Raw genomic sequence first — 15,809 nt, 5'->3', positions numbered from 1 at the left:
ACACACATAGTAGTGTCATGCTTCATCATCGGCATCCTCTCCCCACCCTGGTAAGGTGGTATCACCAGGGTGGAAACAACCTCTGCGAAGACTTGGCGGTACATAAAACTACTGGATAGAAGTGGGATCCAGATAATCTAAAACTACCTCAGGATTCCTTGGTTGTCAACTTTATTAGTGAGTACCCTGGGTATATTAAAACACCTCATTTGATGGGTAGCATAAAGCAAAATGGCTCATCCCGTCTTTTATTTGCCAACATGTTTCTGCCCTCAATGATTAGCCTAAAAGGTCTGGGGTATTCTTCAGGGCTAGTGGATGCCTATAATCATGGCCGAAGTATCAGGTGGACCCGAGGTGGCAATGCAAGAGTGACACCTACTTTAAAAAAGATAAGTGAATCCTAGCTGGGCTTCTAATTCCCAAGTTCTGCTGATACCCTAGACGTTATGGGATTCCGGTAGGCTGGTCAGGGTGGGGGTGGTATCCTTTATAGCCACACTTTTGTCAAAAGGATCACCACTCGTGTACACCTAATAACGTCCACTTGGTGCTGCTGGTACTCTAATTGGCCCACGTTGCATACACTAGGAACTGACTGATCCGAACCAGGGTCTCTGTGTCCTTTCTGTTGCTATAGGCATCCTACTATAATGTATTCTGTATAAACATTAAGCACTTTAAAATAAGGGCGATAAAAGTGATTTACAAAATGACAATTTAATTGATGCAAACATTAATAAAGGCCATAAGTCTGTCTTTTTATTTGAATGTGTTTTTTTCAATGATTGGTGATTCTCTGCAGTTAAGTGTCTTTAGGGGGATGTGTGAATGGTTGCGAGAATGTATTAATGGGTGAGCATAGATGGATAGATGAGCAAGTTCACGGATGGATGGTTGCTTGATTGCAAGAGGAGATGAGGTACATGTGTGAGCGCGTAGGTGAATGAAAGGTGTGGCTGAATGAGTATGTACGAGGGCTACTTGGATAGATTAGTAAATGGATCAAGGAATAACTGAGTGCATGTAGTGATTACTAAGTACATGAGGACAAATGAGTGAGCAAGCAGATGGGAGAATGGCTGAGTATGTATGAGTTAGTAAGTGGATGAAGGAATGTATGAATGGGTAGGCGAATAAATGGGTCACTTGAGTGCACAATCTTGTCCTGAGTTAGTTTGTGGCAGAAGAAGCTGAAAGGATGGTAGGAAATGTAAGAAGTGCACTCCAGATAACCAGATAAAACAGACACATAAGTAAAATAACAGAACAGGTTATTCGGAGGCTGCAGATTAGACCCCAAATCATTTTGAATCCATCTTCATCCCACTTTCATAGGAGCTATTTCACTGCCAGGTACCATGCATTAGGAGTTACTCTAAAACATGTTAGTGCTGCTGTCCACATAACTGCACTAAAATTCCAATGTCACACACAAGTATTGCTCCTGTGTGGGCAAGCAGACACTGTAGCTCAATAGTGTTGGATACACTCAGCAGCCAGCACTTGCTGTGCTGCCTCAGGCAGTGGTCATGAGTCTGGCCTGGGTTGAGGAGAGGTGTTCCATTGCAAAGGAAATCGGCCTGGGCCTAGTTTAGTAGTTTACTGTCGTATCAATTCTAAGCCTGCAGCGAGTTTCAAGGCTGTCTGTATAGGAGGGAGGGCAGACCAACAATGCCGGATCGGATTCTTAGCTCTGGTCACAGGAACACGGTGCTCTGACGCCAGGCCCTTTGAGGACAAAAAGAAGGGTACTCAAAGGTCAGCAGGGAGTTTTGAAAACTCAAATATCAGGAGAGAATAAGTTGCAGACTGATATTCCCGCGATGATGCAGGCAAACTGTGGACCCTAATACCTGCTGTAAATGCCATCAGGGAGCCCCACTGGCGATGATCTGCTCATCTCTGGACGCACCTCTAATCTCCTCACCTCGTGAGAGGCTTGTCTGGGATTCTGAGAACAAGGGGCCCACTCTATCCCCACACACAGATAACCCCGAAGAGAGTCCCTCAGCCCGACTCATTGTGCGGCTATTGATCAGTAACTGCCGATAAGACCCCTTTAGTCCGGTTTTTGTGCGACATCGCCCGGGAGATAAGGAGCAGGCGAGTCCCGGCTTAATATAAATGTCCGAAGTGTGGCCTTGAAGCAACAGTTTCATCCTTGGGCAAGCTCAGAGCCACCCTCCGGGACACTTGACTCACACACCCTCACCGCAGCGCAAGGGGAGCGCGGGAGAGTGCAGTGAGTAGTCAGGGGTGGCAGCGAGACCCACACAGCAGCCCAGAGAAGGGACTCACAACACCACAACGAGGCAGCCCAGCTGCCGCTCTCACACTCAGCCTCACCCCGAGCACCAGCTGAGGAGCGGCTCGCGTGGCCCACCAGGCGCCTCTGTCCTCAGAACCAACGGTCCCAAAGGAGGCGGGGCCCGCGGTAGTAGTTCCTGTTACCTCAGTTCCGGCCCGCCGCCCGCCCAGAACACCTGCAGACTCTGTCCTCTCCCGCCGGATTCCTCAGGCCTCAGCCCCGTCGCGTGGTTTCCCCGCAGCTTCCATGCAGAGCACCAAGGAGGCCGCTGTGCACGAGGAGACGGGATCCGGGTCCACAGTGCTTCTCATCGGCCCAAGCAAGGTAAGTACTCCACCGAACCTGTAGTCACTGCTTCAACCAGAAGCAACGCGCCCTGCTGCCCATGCATGGACCCTTGCCACGGGTTTGTGTTGAGACAGAAGAATCATGTAAAAACGATTGTGAATATTTGGTGTTAACTACAGTGGCTCCATTATTCTGTGCCGCCCCTTGGTATGGCTTTGTGAACTTGAAGGCCTTGGGCAAAAACATGGCTCAGCTGTGCAAGACCCTCTAGACACAAGCGTGCGGTCTGAGCACATTCATTTCCTCAAAAGTCAAACTCACCTAAATTATTATCATTTTATCACTTTAGGTAGCCTTGAAAACGCAGATAACCTCACCTACGCACTTTGAGTCCCCCTTTGTGTTTGTTGCATGTATATTTGGTGTGCGGTGTGTTTCTGTATGTGTGTTATGTTGATATGCTTATGTGCTGGGGTCTATAAGTGATGAGGTTTGTTTCGGGGGTGTTCGTGTGCTGCTTGTATGGGGTCGGAGAGTCGTGGTTGTGTGAGGTGGAACTGTGTGCGTGTGCAGTCATTGTGTGGTGTGTTTGCATCTGTATGCTGTTGTTCCATACCTATGGCGTGTGGATCCTTGTACAGTTTGTCCTGCATGAATGCGATTCCCAAGTATCCTGTGTAAGGCTGTACTTCTCTGGACAACTGTGGGAGTGAGGTATTCAAGTTCTGGGTTCAAGGCTGGGAGGGTCCTTGGTTCCTATTAGGCTTGAGGCTCTTGCGTTAAGTGACTGAGTCTGCAGTCCATCAGGATCCCTCGGTGAAATGACCTGTGAAAATGTGGTTCATGCGTGTCCTAAGTATGGCAAGTTACCAATTGTTCCAGACTTAACGAAATTAAACGCCAATCTACTCTTGAGTGCAGTCCAGCTAACGTATGTCTCAGCAGGCATGGCACTTCTAGTGCTTCTAGCAAGAATCAGAACCCAGACTCAATTACCAGATAGGTAACACCAGTCAGCAGAGCCTAGCCACAGAACTTAGACGTTCCTCCAAGCTATGGCTCTACAGTACTTTCCTTGGTCAGTGAAGAATTTTGGGGCAAAGTGGTGGCCAAACTGGACAGTATTAACCCCTTGGTATACCAAGTAGCCCTCTAGCACACATCACATTTAGAGGACGTATCCAATCAGATTCCACATGACCACTGCATGATTGGGAAACAGGTGTAGGCACGGCGCACTACTTAAGTTGTGATGTGGTATCAAAGATGGTAAAGTTTATGATGATGAATTTGAAGGTGCTCCTACAGGTGACGCAACTGTTCCGGTGCGTCTGTAAATGTCAAGAGAGTTGAGTGCGCTACACATCCTGCAATCTTCACGTTTTCCCACTAGGACATCACAGTGGGCAGCATGTGGTTGTACCACCCATTCACCCATGCGTATTATTTATGCTAGTTATGCTACTTTATTGATTTGGGTTATTTTTCCGTATCTTTTGTTACAGTGCTCCTTGATAAAGGACTTGGTTAGTCCGAAATGCATCGGAGCGAGCCTAATGTTGATTGAATTGATGACTTAATGATCATGTTGAAAAGAAAAATGAAATCACGAAATGAAAATCTTCAAATAAATTACTAGAACTTCACCATTGGAACTTTGCATTCAAATCTTTTGGAGTCTATCGTGTCACCCACACATAGAACCCGAATAAGTGTGCCCACCACAGGGATGCGCATACACCCCTGTAGCGCACTCAACTCTCACTGCATGATTGGCACATACCAGGGCCGTGGACAAAATTAACCTTTTCTGAAATGGTTCCACCTGGATAAGTCGCAGGTGTGTATTAGGACACAAAGCAGGCCAAATTCTTTGTGAGGCACTTACATCAGGAAGAAGTGGCCGGCTAGGAGTGCCATGGCTTGGGAATTACGGGCAACTACAAAGGAAGTAATCTGACACTTCCACCCACGGGATTGTAACCTTCTATAGAGGACACCTGACCTATATGTCTTCCCAAGCACCACTCTGGTTTCAGTCATGTAACAGGGAGGCCCCATGGCGAGCTTGCACAGCGGGGGGGAGGGGGGGGGGTAATAAACAGGACAGGGGAGCACGTTCTCAAGTGGCAAGCAAGGGACCCTTTATCCAATAAACCCCCATATCAAAGTAGAGGTTTTATTTAGTCTTTTACTTAGCTATGCATGGCCACCACCCCTGCACCAACCACCCACTGAACTAAATCGAACTACTTCGGCCCATATTTCCAATTAGAGCTCTAATTTCTTTTAAACCTGTTTCACAAAGCTGTCTTATTCTTTATGATTATGTGAGAGCGGTGATGATTCATACAAGTCACTGCCTTCTAATACGGATTTTACAAATACCATAGAACCTCTTCAGCTTCTGAGCCCAATTTCTTTGATTTACACGCTGTTTGTTTTACTGGCAGGGGCAGAACTCGAGGGAGGTGGTGGTGAGCACGGGGGAAGGGTTAGGACTTGTGGGCGAGGAAGATTTTGTCTGGGAGAGGTCCCACGGCTGAGATGTGATGTTGGCGAACAGGAACTCTCACTGTCTCTCTTTTTCAGTTTTCTGATAAGCTCCTGACCCTGGCCAATCCGCCTAAGCAGAGAGTGCGACTTCAGTGGGACCTGAGGGGCACAACACCTTACATCGGTAAGACACTGGGATTAACTAAGGGTGAGGGAATGGTGACATGGATAACTCCGTTCCATATACATTTACAAGCCTCACTACAAACCATGACAGCCACAACATCTTCTGTATATCAGGAGTACATCATAATACGCAAAGCAGTATGTGTGTACAACTCCATATCTGTACATCTCGACAGGACAGCACCCTGTCTGTATACCAGAACACAGGCAGCACCCTATCAATATAAAATGAGGTATGCCTTACCCACTCAATATGTAAGCAGGCGCCGGGCACCATATCTGTTTATGCTATACAAATAGCATTTTGCCTATGACCATCACTTAGGCAAAGGCACTGCACATCAGTGAGGCAAAGGGGAAAACTATCTGGATGCCTAGTGCAACTCATTAGTCAGCAGCTTATTTAAACATCATGACTCAGAATATGACGTAAAAAGGATCCTCCTACCTGTACATCAGGAGCATATTGCACCCTAGATGTATACCATGGGACATACAATCCCTGTCTGTACAGCACCCTATTTGTACAAAATGATCCATGCATCACTCTATCCCGCTATAAAATATGATATGCAGCATCCAATCTGTAGATAAGGTGGCATACAGCAACCCATATGTAACCCGCGCCACGTACAAAATACCACCCACCAGTGAGACACAGGAAACAGGCTGGCACCAAGAATCTTTTCATACTCAACACCATATCTGGTTATCACGACTAACATCATCCTATATGTATATAATGACACAGGGCGCAAACTCTTTGACTATTATGACATCTCAGCCACTATTATAGCTTACAAGGACACATACATCCTACATGTTTATCATGATAAAACAACACACTAGATGTACTTCATAAGAATATACACATAAGAACGTGTAAAAAATGAGATGTAAGGCACCCGATCTGTACACACAACACCCTATCTGTATATAATGACAAATTAAGCACTCTAGCTTTATATCACAAAGCATATGACATCCTATCTATATACAATGACACAATACCCTATTTGTGTATCTTTAGATGCAAACAGCACACGTACAATCCCAGTTTGGAAACTGATGATATCACACTCTGAAGCTTGTGGTCTCTTTTTCTGCAGGAGCTCTCTGGTATCTTCTGTTGGCGTGGCCTTTCCACCTGTACCTGGCTTACAACTGTTTCACAAAACTACAGTCGCAGTCAGAGGACCACATCATCACAGGTACGTACTGTGAACTGAGTACTACAGAGGGGAAGTAGAGACTCTTCATATATAGAGTTCATGGAAGCAGCCAATTTCGTTATTTACCTTTGCTTCTTGTTAGAGGTGCATAATGTTGTCTTAGGCCAATTCACTGTCCATTTGCTTTATTCAGTCACATGGGGGGCCTGCAAACCCCTCTATGGGTTGAAAATTCCTCTGTCAGATGGCAGGCTAGTCACTAGTCTAACATTGGGGAACCTGTATTTACTCAGCTGGCCATGTCCTGGATATTTGCTGGAGCTCTATTCCTCTTTGTACTGAGTGGCTATGGGAATGGTGACTCCTAGACAGAGCTGCTGTGTCAAACCCTGTCTGAAATCTGCGGTTTTCCCAATATGTCCCAAATGTTAGGAAATTGGACTAGAACGTAAAGCACTGGCAAAAAAAAGGTTTGCATTTTTATTCTTTCCTTGATACTTTTTCAGCTTCACTGTTATGGTGGAATGTCTAGAACAGAGGTTTCTGTTAAGTACATTGCGGCAGGACAGTGACCATACAAACATTTAACTCAAAGAGTTATGGTGACCAAGCACAGGGCGTTACATTCCTTTGTTGGGCTAGTATAGTGAATTTACAGAATGTTAAGGGAGCTGTTGACCATGGGAGTTCAGGAGTGATCATTATACCAGGATCTATTTGAGCCGTATCTAATAAGCTGGGGGTGAAATACCTTAGCTGTTAAGCTACGGGCTTAACATAGCATTGCCACCTCCTTCTTGGTCAGGAGACACCACAAACTGCACTGGTGCTATCTAGGACGAAGTGGCAAATTAAATAAGACTAATTGGAGGGGTGGGATAGGTGCTTATTGGTAGAATTGTACTTCTACTGATTCTCAGTTACTTCACTATATCAATTACTGGCAAAATTGTACCCTGTGAGAGAACCTGTGTTTTGGTACCCGAAGGTCTGACCACTGGTATCAGGTTGCCTAAGCATACGCTATCTCCTCTGTAGCTCACCCCTCTTCATGAGTTTTGATCAAAGGAGCTCTAACAGACAATAAGCATAAGCATTGTAATCAAGAAGCTCTTTTATTGCTAAGGAAGTTATTGGGTAGAAGTATCAGTTTTCTTCGGTGATCACCTCTTCGTGATGCTTATGTGTAGCTCATTTATAGTTTCAAGACTGAGATGATTAGTAAGCAAAAAGGATTATTGGAGGAAGGTGCTCACAAAAGACAGACAGAAGTTTATATGCCTGCCTTACATTTCTCTTATAGAAGGCCGTGACTCTGGAAAGCCACAGATACTTCCTTAGTCCTGAAGGTACAAAATATGTGCCAACGCGAAAGTTACAGAGAGAGAGCCTTCCTATTATACTGCATAGGATGTCTCATCTCGTATAATCACCATGTTATGTTATGCCAATTTATAGCGCGCACTACTACCCATAGGTGTCTAGGCGCTTTGCGGACCTCATACTGCCGAGAGGAATTGATAAAAATTAGTTTTTAAAAAGCCAGGTTTTAAGATGTTTTCTGAATTGCAGCAATGATGGGATCTTCTTAAGAGCAAGAGGAAGAGTATTCCAAAGTCTGATGGTGCTATGCCTAAAGCTCCTTCCTCCCCAGTTCATGGTTTTAACTCTGGGGGTGAGCATTAAGAATGCTGTGGCTGAACATAGAGATCTGCTGGGGTGTACCACTTGGAAGCTTGTTTTTGCACAGACTGAGCTTCTCAATCATTTTCTGAGGTATTGTGAGAGGATAATGCACTCCACCTCTTCTTGAGGAGTCATGATCAAACCAAGTGGAATGTACTTGACAGTGAACGAGACCCCACATAATGAGAATACAATTTGGAACGAAGTCCCTCAGGTCAAACGTGTGTATGCAAGGTGGGCTCAGCTATATCTGTCTACACAGTCTGCACCTCCTCGAAACAAAGTGCAGACACAAGATTCTTGAGTCACAGTCTTTACACACACTCCTGCCTTGCTGTCAGAGAGGGTAGATAGAGCAGGTGCATTCTTCCTTGTTGAATTAGCACCTAGTAATGGTGTTTACATTGTACAGTGTTTTGGGACAGTCATCAAAATTCCATGGCCGGTGACAGTACTTTTAGCTATGATAGGTAGATGCACAGAACCATTTCTTCCTAAAATCAGAGGATGCGAAAACTGAGAGGACCATGAGGAGCCAGAGAGGATGACCATAAAGAGTCTTGAGGATCAGGAAATATGCCAAATAGACTGCAGGGTGCACTCGGACGACTGGTTGGAGCACATATTGGAACAGTGCTAGTTCTGAGATGTGAGTCCTCATCTAAATTTCTAACAATTAATTCTAATACAGGCTAGAAAAAGGGGACTTTGATGAAGATCTTCTGAAGCCCGTTTGAAAAAGAGCTCACTGCTACAAGGCTAGGAAGATAGGACTGTGGAGCTGAAAATAAGCGCATGCTCTTTTTGCTTAAAAAACTATTACTGAGCATAATGGGAAGACCTATGTATCTATTATCCTGAGTCATGTAGACCAACATGAACTTAAGAAGTTGTTAGAAGTAGGGCTCCCTCGAACTGCCGTGCAGGTTTTCTCTGGGTGCCTGACAGTGGGCGAGCCTAACTTATTTATCCATAACGTTCTCCAGAGGACGATAGTTTGCCGGCCCAGACTGATGTCAAGGACTGCTTCATTAAAGTGCTGCCTCTTGCTGCAATGTCATAGAATTTGGGCTTGATTGTTCAGTAACCGAAGATTTGCAGACCTTTAGGGGATAGATGGAGTCTCAGTACGGTTGGGGCAGGTTGGTCCTATTAGTAAGTCCTTGATGAAAATTAGACCATGAGGCCAATTGGAAGACTGTCTTTTTGGAGTGCCATTTCCAGTGATAAAGTAGAGGAGCTGTCTAAGGTCTTTCAGTCTGGAAATGAGGAAGTTGGCATCTTGTAGATGCAAACATCAGAGAAGTGTCTTTGTGAATGGATGCTAGGGCTTGGGTCAAGGTCTCCATTTTAAACTTCTACAGCGTGAGCAACGGGTCAATTCTGAAATGGTATACAAGACGTTGTAGAATACTGGACTTTTTTGTGGCTAAGTAGAGAGCAACCCCCAAGCCTCTGAAGTCCTTTAAAAGGATCTCCACAGTCCCAGTCCTTCGAAATGCTGATCTTCTGCCAGGATTATTTAAAGTATTCCTAAGGACGCTTGCTGGACGAACTAGAAAGAGCACATGAGATAGCCTCTGAGGAGAAAAAGAAGACAAGATCAGGCAAGAGTCTAGCTAGTGTCATAACAAAGAGGGAGAGCACATGTATGGTATTGATGGCTTCAAATCTTCGAGCTGCACTTGTACTTTCTTTTCCTGTGATTCAGCCCACATTTTCAAGTTGTGGATGTGACGAGTAACCCAGAGGTAAATTAACTATGGGTAACATTAAATTACACCATGTAGCACTGAGTAACATTACTTCATTGCATGGGAGGGACCTCCGTTTAAGCTGCATGTTTCTGAATGCTATCAAACACAACATTTATAGAGCGTTTTTTTCCTTCCTACAGCGGTGCAGGTCCTCCTCATCTTTTCCCTTGTGGCCATGCTCCTTTTCTCTGTATCCTTGTTTCTTAAATTGGACTGCCAGGTGACGCCTCCCATGGATGGTACTCCTGGATGCTGTCTGCAGAAATATCCAGCTGTAAAACACCTGCAAGCCCTGAAAAGTCAGCAGTACCTTCTGCACGGTTTGGCTGCACTGCTCCTGATGATAAGCATCTCTTTACTGCAGCTCGGAAGTCCAGGAGAACAACAGCCCATACCTGCAGGAGAGGCTGGTAAGTGCGGTTTATAAGAGAGTCACTTTGCAGAAGAGGCCAGTAGGTTCAGAAATATCGCTGAGGTTGAACAGGTTGGTGTGACAGTTGGTCACCGTGCTGGAGTGGACAGTGGGTAGGCCAAAAGGTTGCCCGGCTGGAAGGTGCAGATGGGTAGTCCTTGAATGTTTTGTTAGGCCACATGTGGGGTGTGATTTGTGATCAAGTATCTGTCCTGCTCTTCAGTATCCAAACGTATCAATCTAAACAGCTGGTGAAATGGAAGGAGCTTGACCCATTTATTTCTTGGGTAGCTTTCAAGTACTACTCCCACAGACACCCTCCTCCATTGAGATATGTTTCTGTAGTCATTAACTAGAGGGAGTATTACAACAATGAATTTAGCTTTTTATAGTGGTGTATGGTGACTGTGCCTCTTTAGACGGAGACCATCCATATGCAAATCAATCTTGATCCTGTTCCAAAAGAAGTAGTTCATCCCAAATTGCCAGGCCACTTCCCATCAGGCAGGAACACAAGCTACCCCAGGCCAGTTTCGGCCTATTTAGGCCTCATTTGTATAGTTTGATTCTAACGACACAGTGACTAAGGCACAAATGTCTTTGAATACCTTCACAATTAGGGGCTGGCATTGAGGAAAACTAATAGGTGATGGCTGGAAGTTATAGCCCGACTGCAATGCCAAGTGAGCAAAGGATACTCACTTCGGCTTGAGTGCCATACTAAGAAAACAAAAAGATTCACATGGGGCACAGAGTAATGTTACTGTGGCATACCATGTTATCTCCCAGTTGCAGATGAACTTGTCTGCCACCAGAAGCCCTCTGGAAGACCAGCTAATGTTATGTGATCAATTCAGACCAGAAGTACTGTAGAAAAAAATGATTTATTGTTGACAGAAATAATCCTTTGGGAATGCAGCATTCTGCAGTCTTGGTTGAGGAAGTGGCAGCACAAATCCTACCCTGTACTATACACTAACAAACCTAAACATTCTTTAATGCATTTTAATGTATTTATATTTAATATATATTTGTATAATTCTATTAATCAAACTGCATGAAAAGGTAGGTGTTACTGAGCAACACTTTGTCTATAAGGCCAAACAAAACACAGGACGATGGTCTAGTACATTCCCTGAGCGCAAGGGAAGAAGTAAACTATGTGACCCACCCCCACACCCTCTGCAAGTCGCCAACCCCCTTTGGCCTTAAAAACACTGGTCGTTCAGTTTCAAACATTCACAATTGCCTAATGCCTCCGCCGCTCTTTTGAGGGCCTTAGCTGGCTAATAAGACCCCCAATTTCCAGTGCACCTTTGTGTAAGGCCTAACGGTCTTGACAGCGAACTCAGTTTGTCACGGACTGACCAAGATAACACAACAAAGCCTGAAAGTGGAATAGTAATTCACTGGGAAGGAGCCGAAGTATAGGTTATCCCTTACTACCTCAGAACAAAAACCCTCACCAGACCGACTAGTCAGGAAATCTATTACTCGAGCAAACAAGGTTTGCAGGAGTATACGAGATGAGATGCAGAGAGTCGGCAGAGGAGTACAGGCTAGGCACAGGACTGGTAAAGTGCAATAAACAGAACAAACCTTGAGATACAGGAGTAGCAAAGCAAACCAGCGTTTACAATACTTAACAACAACAGGGAAATAAAAAATGCGACCATGGGCAGAACACGTGCTTTCAGAATGTTAAGGATCATGAGTCCTTTAGAGCGGAGGTTCAGTGTTATAAATACTTCTCGGACCATTCGCATAGAAGGATGGGAAAGGTTCTGTATGATAACTAGTGCTTAATTTATAAAATAATAAGTGCCGGTGCCCAAACTCTGGTCAGACGCCTGTGGCCAGTGGCAGCACCCCCAATAACAAGGCTGTGTAGATTTTAATACTCCACAGGCATCTTCTCTGCCCCTTTATCACACTTTTTCAGGTCCCTGCCTTTTCCCTTTATGACGGTTTCACCCTCTTTCTCTTCCTCCATCATTCTGCTTTGTTTGTCCACCCCCTTACCCCCCCTGCTCTAAATGTCGAATGAGGAAAAATAGGAGCCTGTCCCCAAAAATAAGTGCCAGAGGCCCCCACTGGCAATTACCAGCATACCGTAAGCACTGGTTATAACCTCAAAGACTTGTGACAATAGCACAAAACACTTCCTTCCATAGAAATAAGAATGGATTTGGTAGGAGCGCAAGACTGCCACACCGAGTATAGTCCACCAAGGGAATCAGTGGTGAGTCTTATAACAGTTTTCCTAATGCACCCATGCAATCTGGAACACCTTGACCCAGTCCCAAAAGCCCTTTGCGTTCTCAGAAATGTCCTTTAAAATGTAAAGTATACACCTTTATGCCACACAAAGGGTTGGAAAATTACCGGAAAGGGATGGAGATGTCTCTCACTCGACATAGATCTGTTTGGCAGTTATGCCACAATAAGCAGTCATGTCAACAAATATTTCATCCCCTTGGCTGATAGACTGTATGTGCCTCCCTGTGCCAGGTATTTTATAGAATGTCTGCACATACCTTGTACAGAAGTATCAGGTCCACTTCACTTGACGCATCTTTCTTGTAAAAACAATAGCGCATGTAAGTCTGAGGAGGGCACTGGGTACACCTTTTATGTCACCGTCCCCTTTATTCGTAAGACAGTCCAAGGGGCAGGAAAGGTTGAAGCCAGGCAGAGTGACTTTACTAATTGCATCAGTACCTAATGAAAACATCTTGACAGAATGCAAGAGCAATGCAAGCATGAATCACGCAGAAATAGACAGGCTCCGATACCACAACATAAAGTGAGGAGCTGACAATTATTATCTCACTACATATGGAGCAAAGGAAAGTCCTAGGAACGCAGGATCAGTGAGGCAGGCCAGCATGGCAGGAGCATTGAGCTTCAGGTAAAATAGGTTTGACAGTACGGCTGTTTTAGATACTGACCAGGCAGCCAAGTGTTTAAGTAGTGGGTGCAAAGGCATACCGCTGGGATGTAGTGACTAAGCAGCAGCACAGATAGATCAGCCACAGGCATTTTAGTTCCACCACTTGCTTTACATCTTGGGAAAGCTCACACAATCCCGAGTGCGGAGTTACAGTGCATACAGATCGAAACAAAACCCTCTGAAATGTGTTCGAGCGACATATTGACACATACTATAGTAAGTTGCAAGGTTGCAATTATTTGACTGTTCCAGATAGGCACTTGCATCGTTCCTTGGTGGCCCAGCTATAGATTTCTGAAAAATACTTTAAAGACTAACTTTATGGAAGATTTTGTAAATGCATACTTAATTTTTTCATTTCTCTTTTTTCAGGCATGACAAACACGACAAGAGTAGAGTCCACTAGGAACCACTCCAAGAGCCGTCATGAACTTTTGTTGCCCATGCTGCCCGAAGATGTCAGCATGAACAGCATTCTCCTGTGCCTGAATGTGCTCACTCCCATGTTTCTTCATGCAATGGCAGAGTCTGATCCTATATGGCAGCGGGAGCGGCTGTGGGGAGCCTCCTATTCTGCCATTTTGGTGTTGGCGTCAATGAAGTCCCTTTCCCTGTCTCTCACATTTGATGCACTATATGTTAAGGCAGCTCTCGCTCCACACAGTCCAACAATCTTGCAGTCCACCGTTTGGATCCCTCCCTTGTATGCCCTGTCTCTTCTCTCACTCTTCATGTTTTGCATCTCCCTGAAGGTCTACATAGATTTAAGTTGTCCAGATCATGGCATTTCCCCAGCAGGCGTGAAGCTACGGAGGAAAGCTCGGCCCAGCCCTTGTCTGCTAGCCCTCCTGCTGACCACATTGGTACAAATAGCCTGGGAGGCTCCATTTCTTGTTGAACTATATCTCATCTTTCGGGAGAATAACAATGTCCACTTCCTCGTGCTCTGGGCCTTCAACCTGGGCTTCTGCCTTGTATGCTGTGCTGTATGTTTGGGAGTTTTCTTGAAACAAAAATATAGAGCCTACCGATGCCGGGCAAAGAAAGAGCGCACCGCCAGTGGGCTGTGCCTCGCTCACTCCTTCATATATCAAAGAAGCAAACATGGATCTTTCTCCAAGTGCTGAAGGATGGTCCTTCAAGACAGCCACTCTCAGGGAGTCAATGTTTTGCATGATCTCTTGGCCTTGAATTAATGCCTTTACGCAATGGAGAGAGGGAATGCAAGGGAGTCCTGCAGCTCTACTAGACTTGTGATGGTGACATGTGCAATTGCTGGCAAGTTTAAATCTTCCCCATGCGGAATACTGTGTACATAGACTGTACTGGAATTGATCCAAAGCTTGTACATGGGAAGAAGCTGGAAAGGCAACTTGAAATACATCTTCCATCTGCACTAGCTCTCGGACAACCAGCTCTCTCGCAGTGAACCTCCACACACAAGAACAATGTAAAGAGCTGATCCATATTACTTAACATCACTTGAAGATTAACGTGCATATTTGTTAAGATATGGATTTACTACCTAGCCTACCTGGTGCCCGACATTGATCCACAAGCCTCACATCAGTTGGAGATAACTTTGCTTCTGACTGATCGTTCCAGGAATCAGGGCTATTTATTTTCTATTTGTATAATACATCGTCAAAATAAAACTAAACATGCACAATCAGATTCTAGAGTACTTTCTTCATGATCATAGAGCACTTATTTCACAGAACCAGCAGATACTGAACCTCAGACCCATGTAGCATGCCCAAGTCCTGCCCCTGCGGACTCACAGGCGTTACAGCAGGGGTCTGCAACGTTTTCTGTAATAAGAGCTACTTATGTTCAATGAAAATCATCCAAGCTACTAATATTATTAGTGTTGTAATAGTGACCACAGCAGACATGATTACATTAGCAGCGGCACTATGCAAGATAGCCAGAAGTAATCACTTAAGCGCATCAGGCAAGATTGCCAGCAGTAAAGTAAAAAAGACTGCCAATGTGAAATTCCTCTAATTGGGTAATACATATCAGCCATAGCTGTAATGCCCCTGATACCAAGGTAATACTATCAGTAATACAGTTTTAGTTTATTGTACGATTAATTAAAACCTTAACAGACATACAAATTAGAAAACATTTGGGATGCAAAGTTAAAACGTCCCATAAGAAGAAGCCGGTTAGCACTGATGTTGGAATTTTGAGGAAAAAGGGGGCAATGTGCAAGACAAAATAAATAAGGGTGCCTAGACTGTAGTATTGGACATCAGATTGTTAGCGTCACAGTTGGGATTAGCATCGTCTAGTTTGGCCGTAGCGGTCAGCAGAAAATTAGCAGTTTTAACATTTAGAAGGCAGGGTTCAGATTGGTTGTTACTGCCTTCGGGCAGGCGAGAATTCCTAAGCGAATGAAGTCTATGTGAAGAAGGCATTTCCTTTGCTGCAGCAAGAAGGGGCAATTGCATAGGGTGTGAATTAAGGTTTCTTTTCCCTGGCCACAGAAAGGGCATCTTATACCGTGGGATCTGAGCGACGCCATGCAGGAAAGTGAGCTCGC

At 44.9% G+C, this 15,809-nt stretch overlaps 1 protein-coding gene across 1 annotated transcript; it reads left to right on the top strand.

The window, feature by feature from the left end:
• The first annotated feature begins 2,497 nt into the window (after positions 1–2,497).
• On the top strand, positions 2,498–14,930 carry LOC147703376 (uncharacterized). Its single transcript, XM_086928914.1, has 5 exons — positions 2,498–2,635; positions 5,192–5,279; positions 6,391–6,492; positions 10,037–10,306; positions 13,634–14,930. Exons 1-5 carry the CDS (start codon positions 2,558–2,560, stop codon positions 14,386–14,388), a joined length of 1,293 nt encoding a protein of 430 aa, XP_086785040.1. The 5' UTR covers positions 2,498–2,557; the 3' UTR covers positions 14,389–14,930.
• Positions 14,931–15,809: the final 879 nt, after the last annotated feature.

Source organism: Lissotriton vulgaris, chromosome 7 (genome assembly GCF_964263255.1).
Source record: "Lissotriton vulgaris chromosome 7, aLisVul1.2, whole genome shotgun sequence".
NCBI lineage: Eukaryota > Metazoa > Chordata > Amphibia > Caudata > Salamandridae > Lissotriton > Lissotriton vulgaris.
This window is presented reverse-complemented; position numbering and strand designations above follow the sequence as displayed.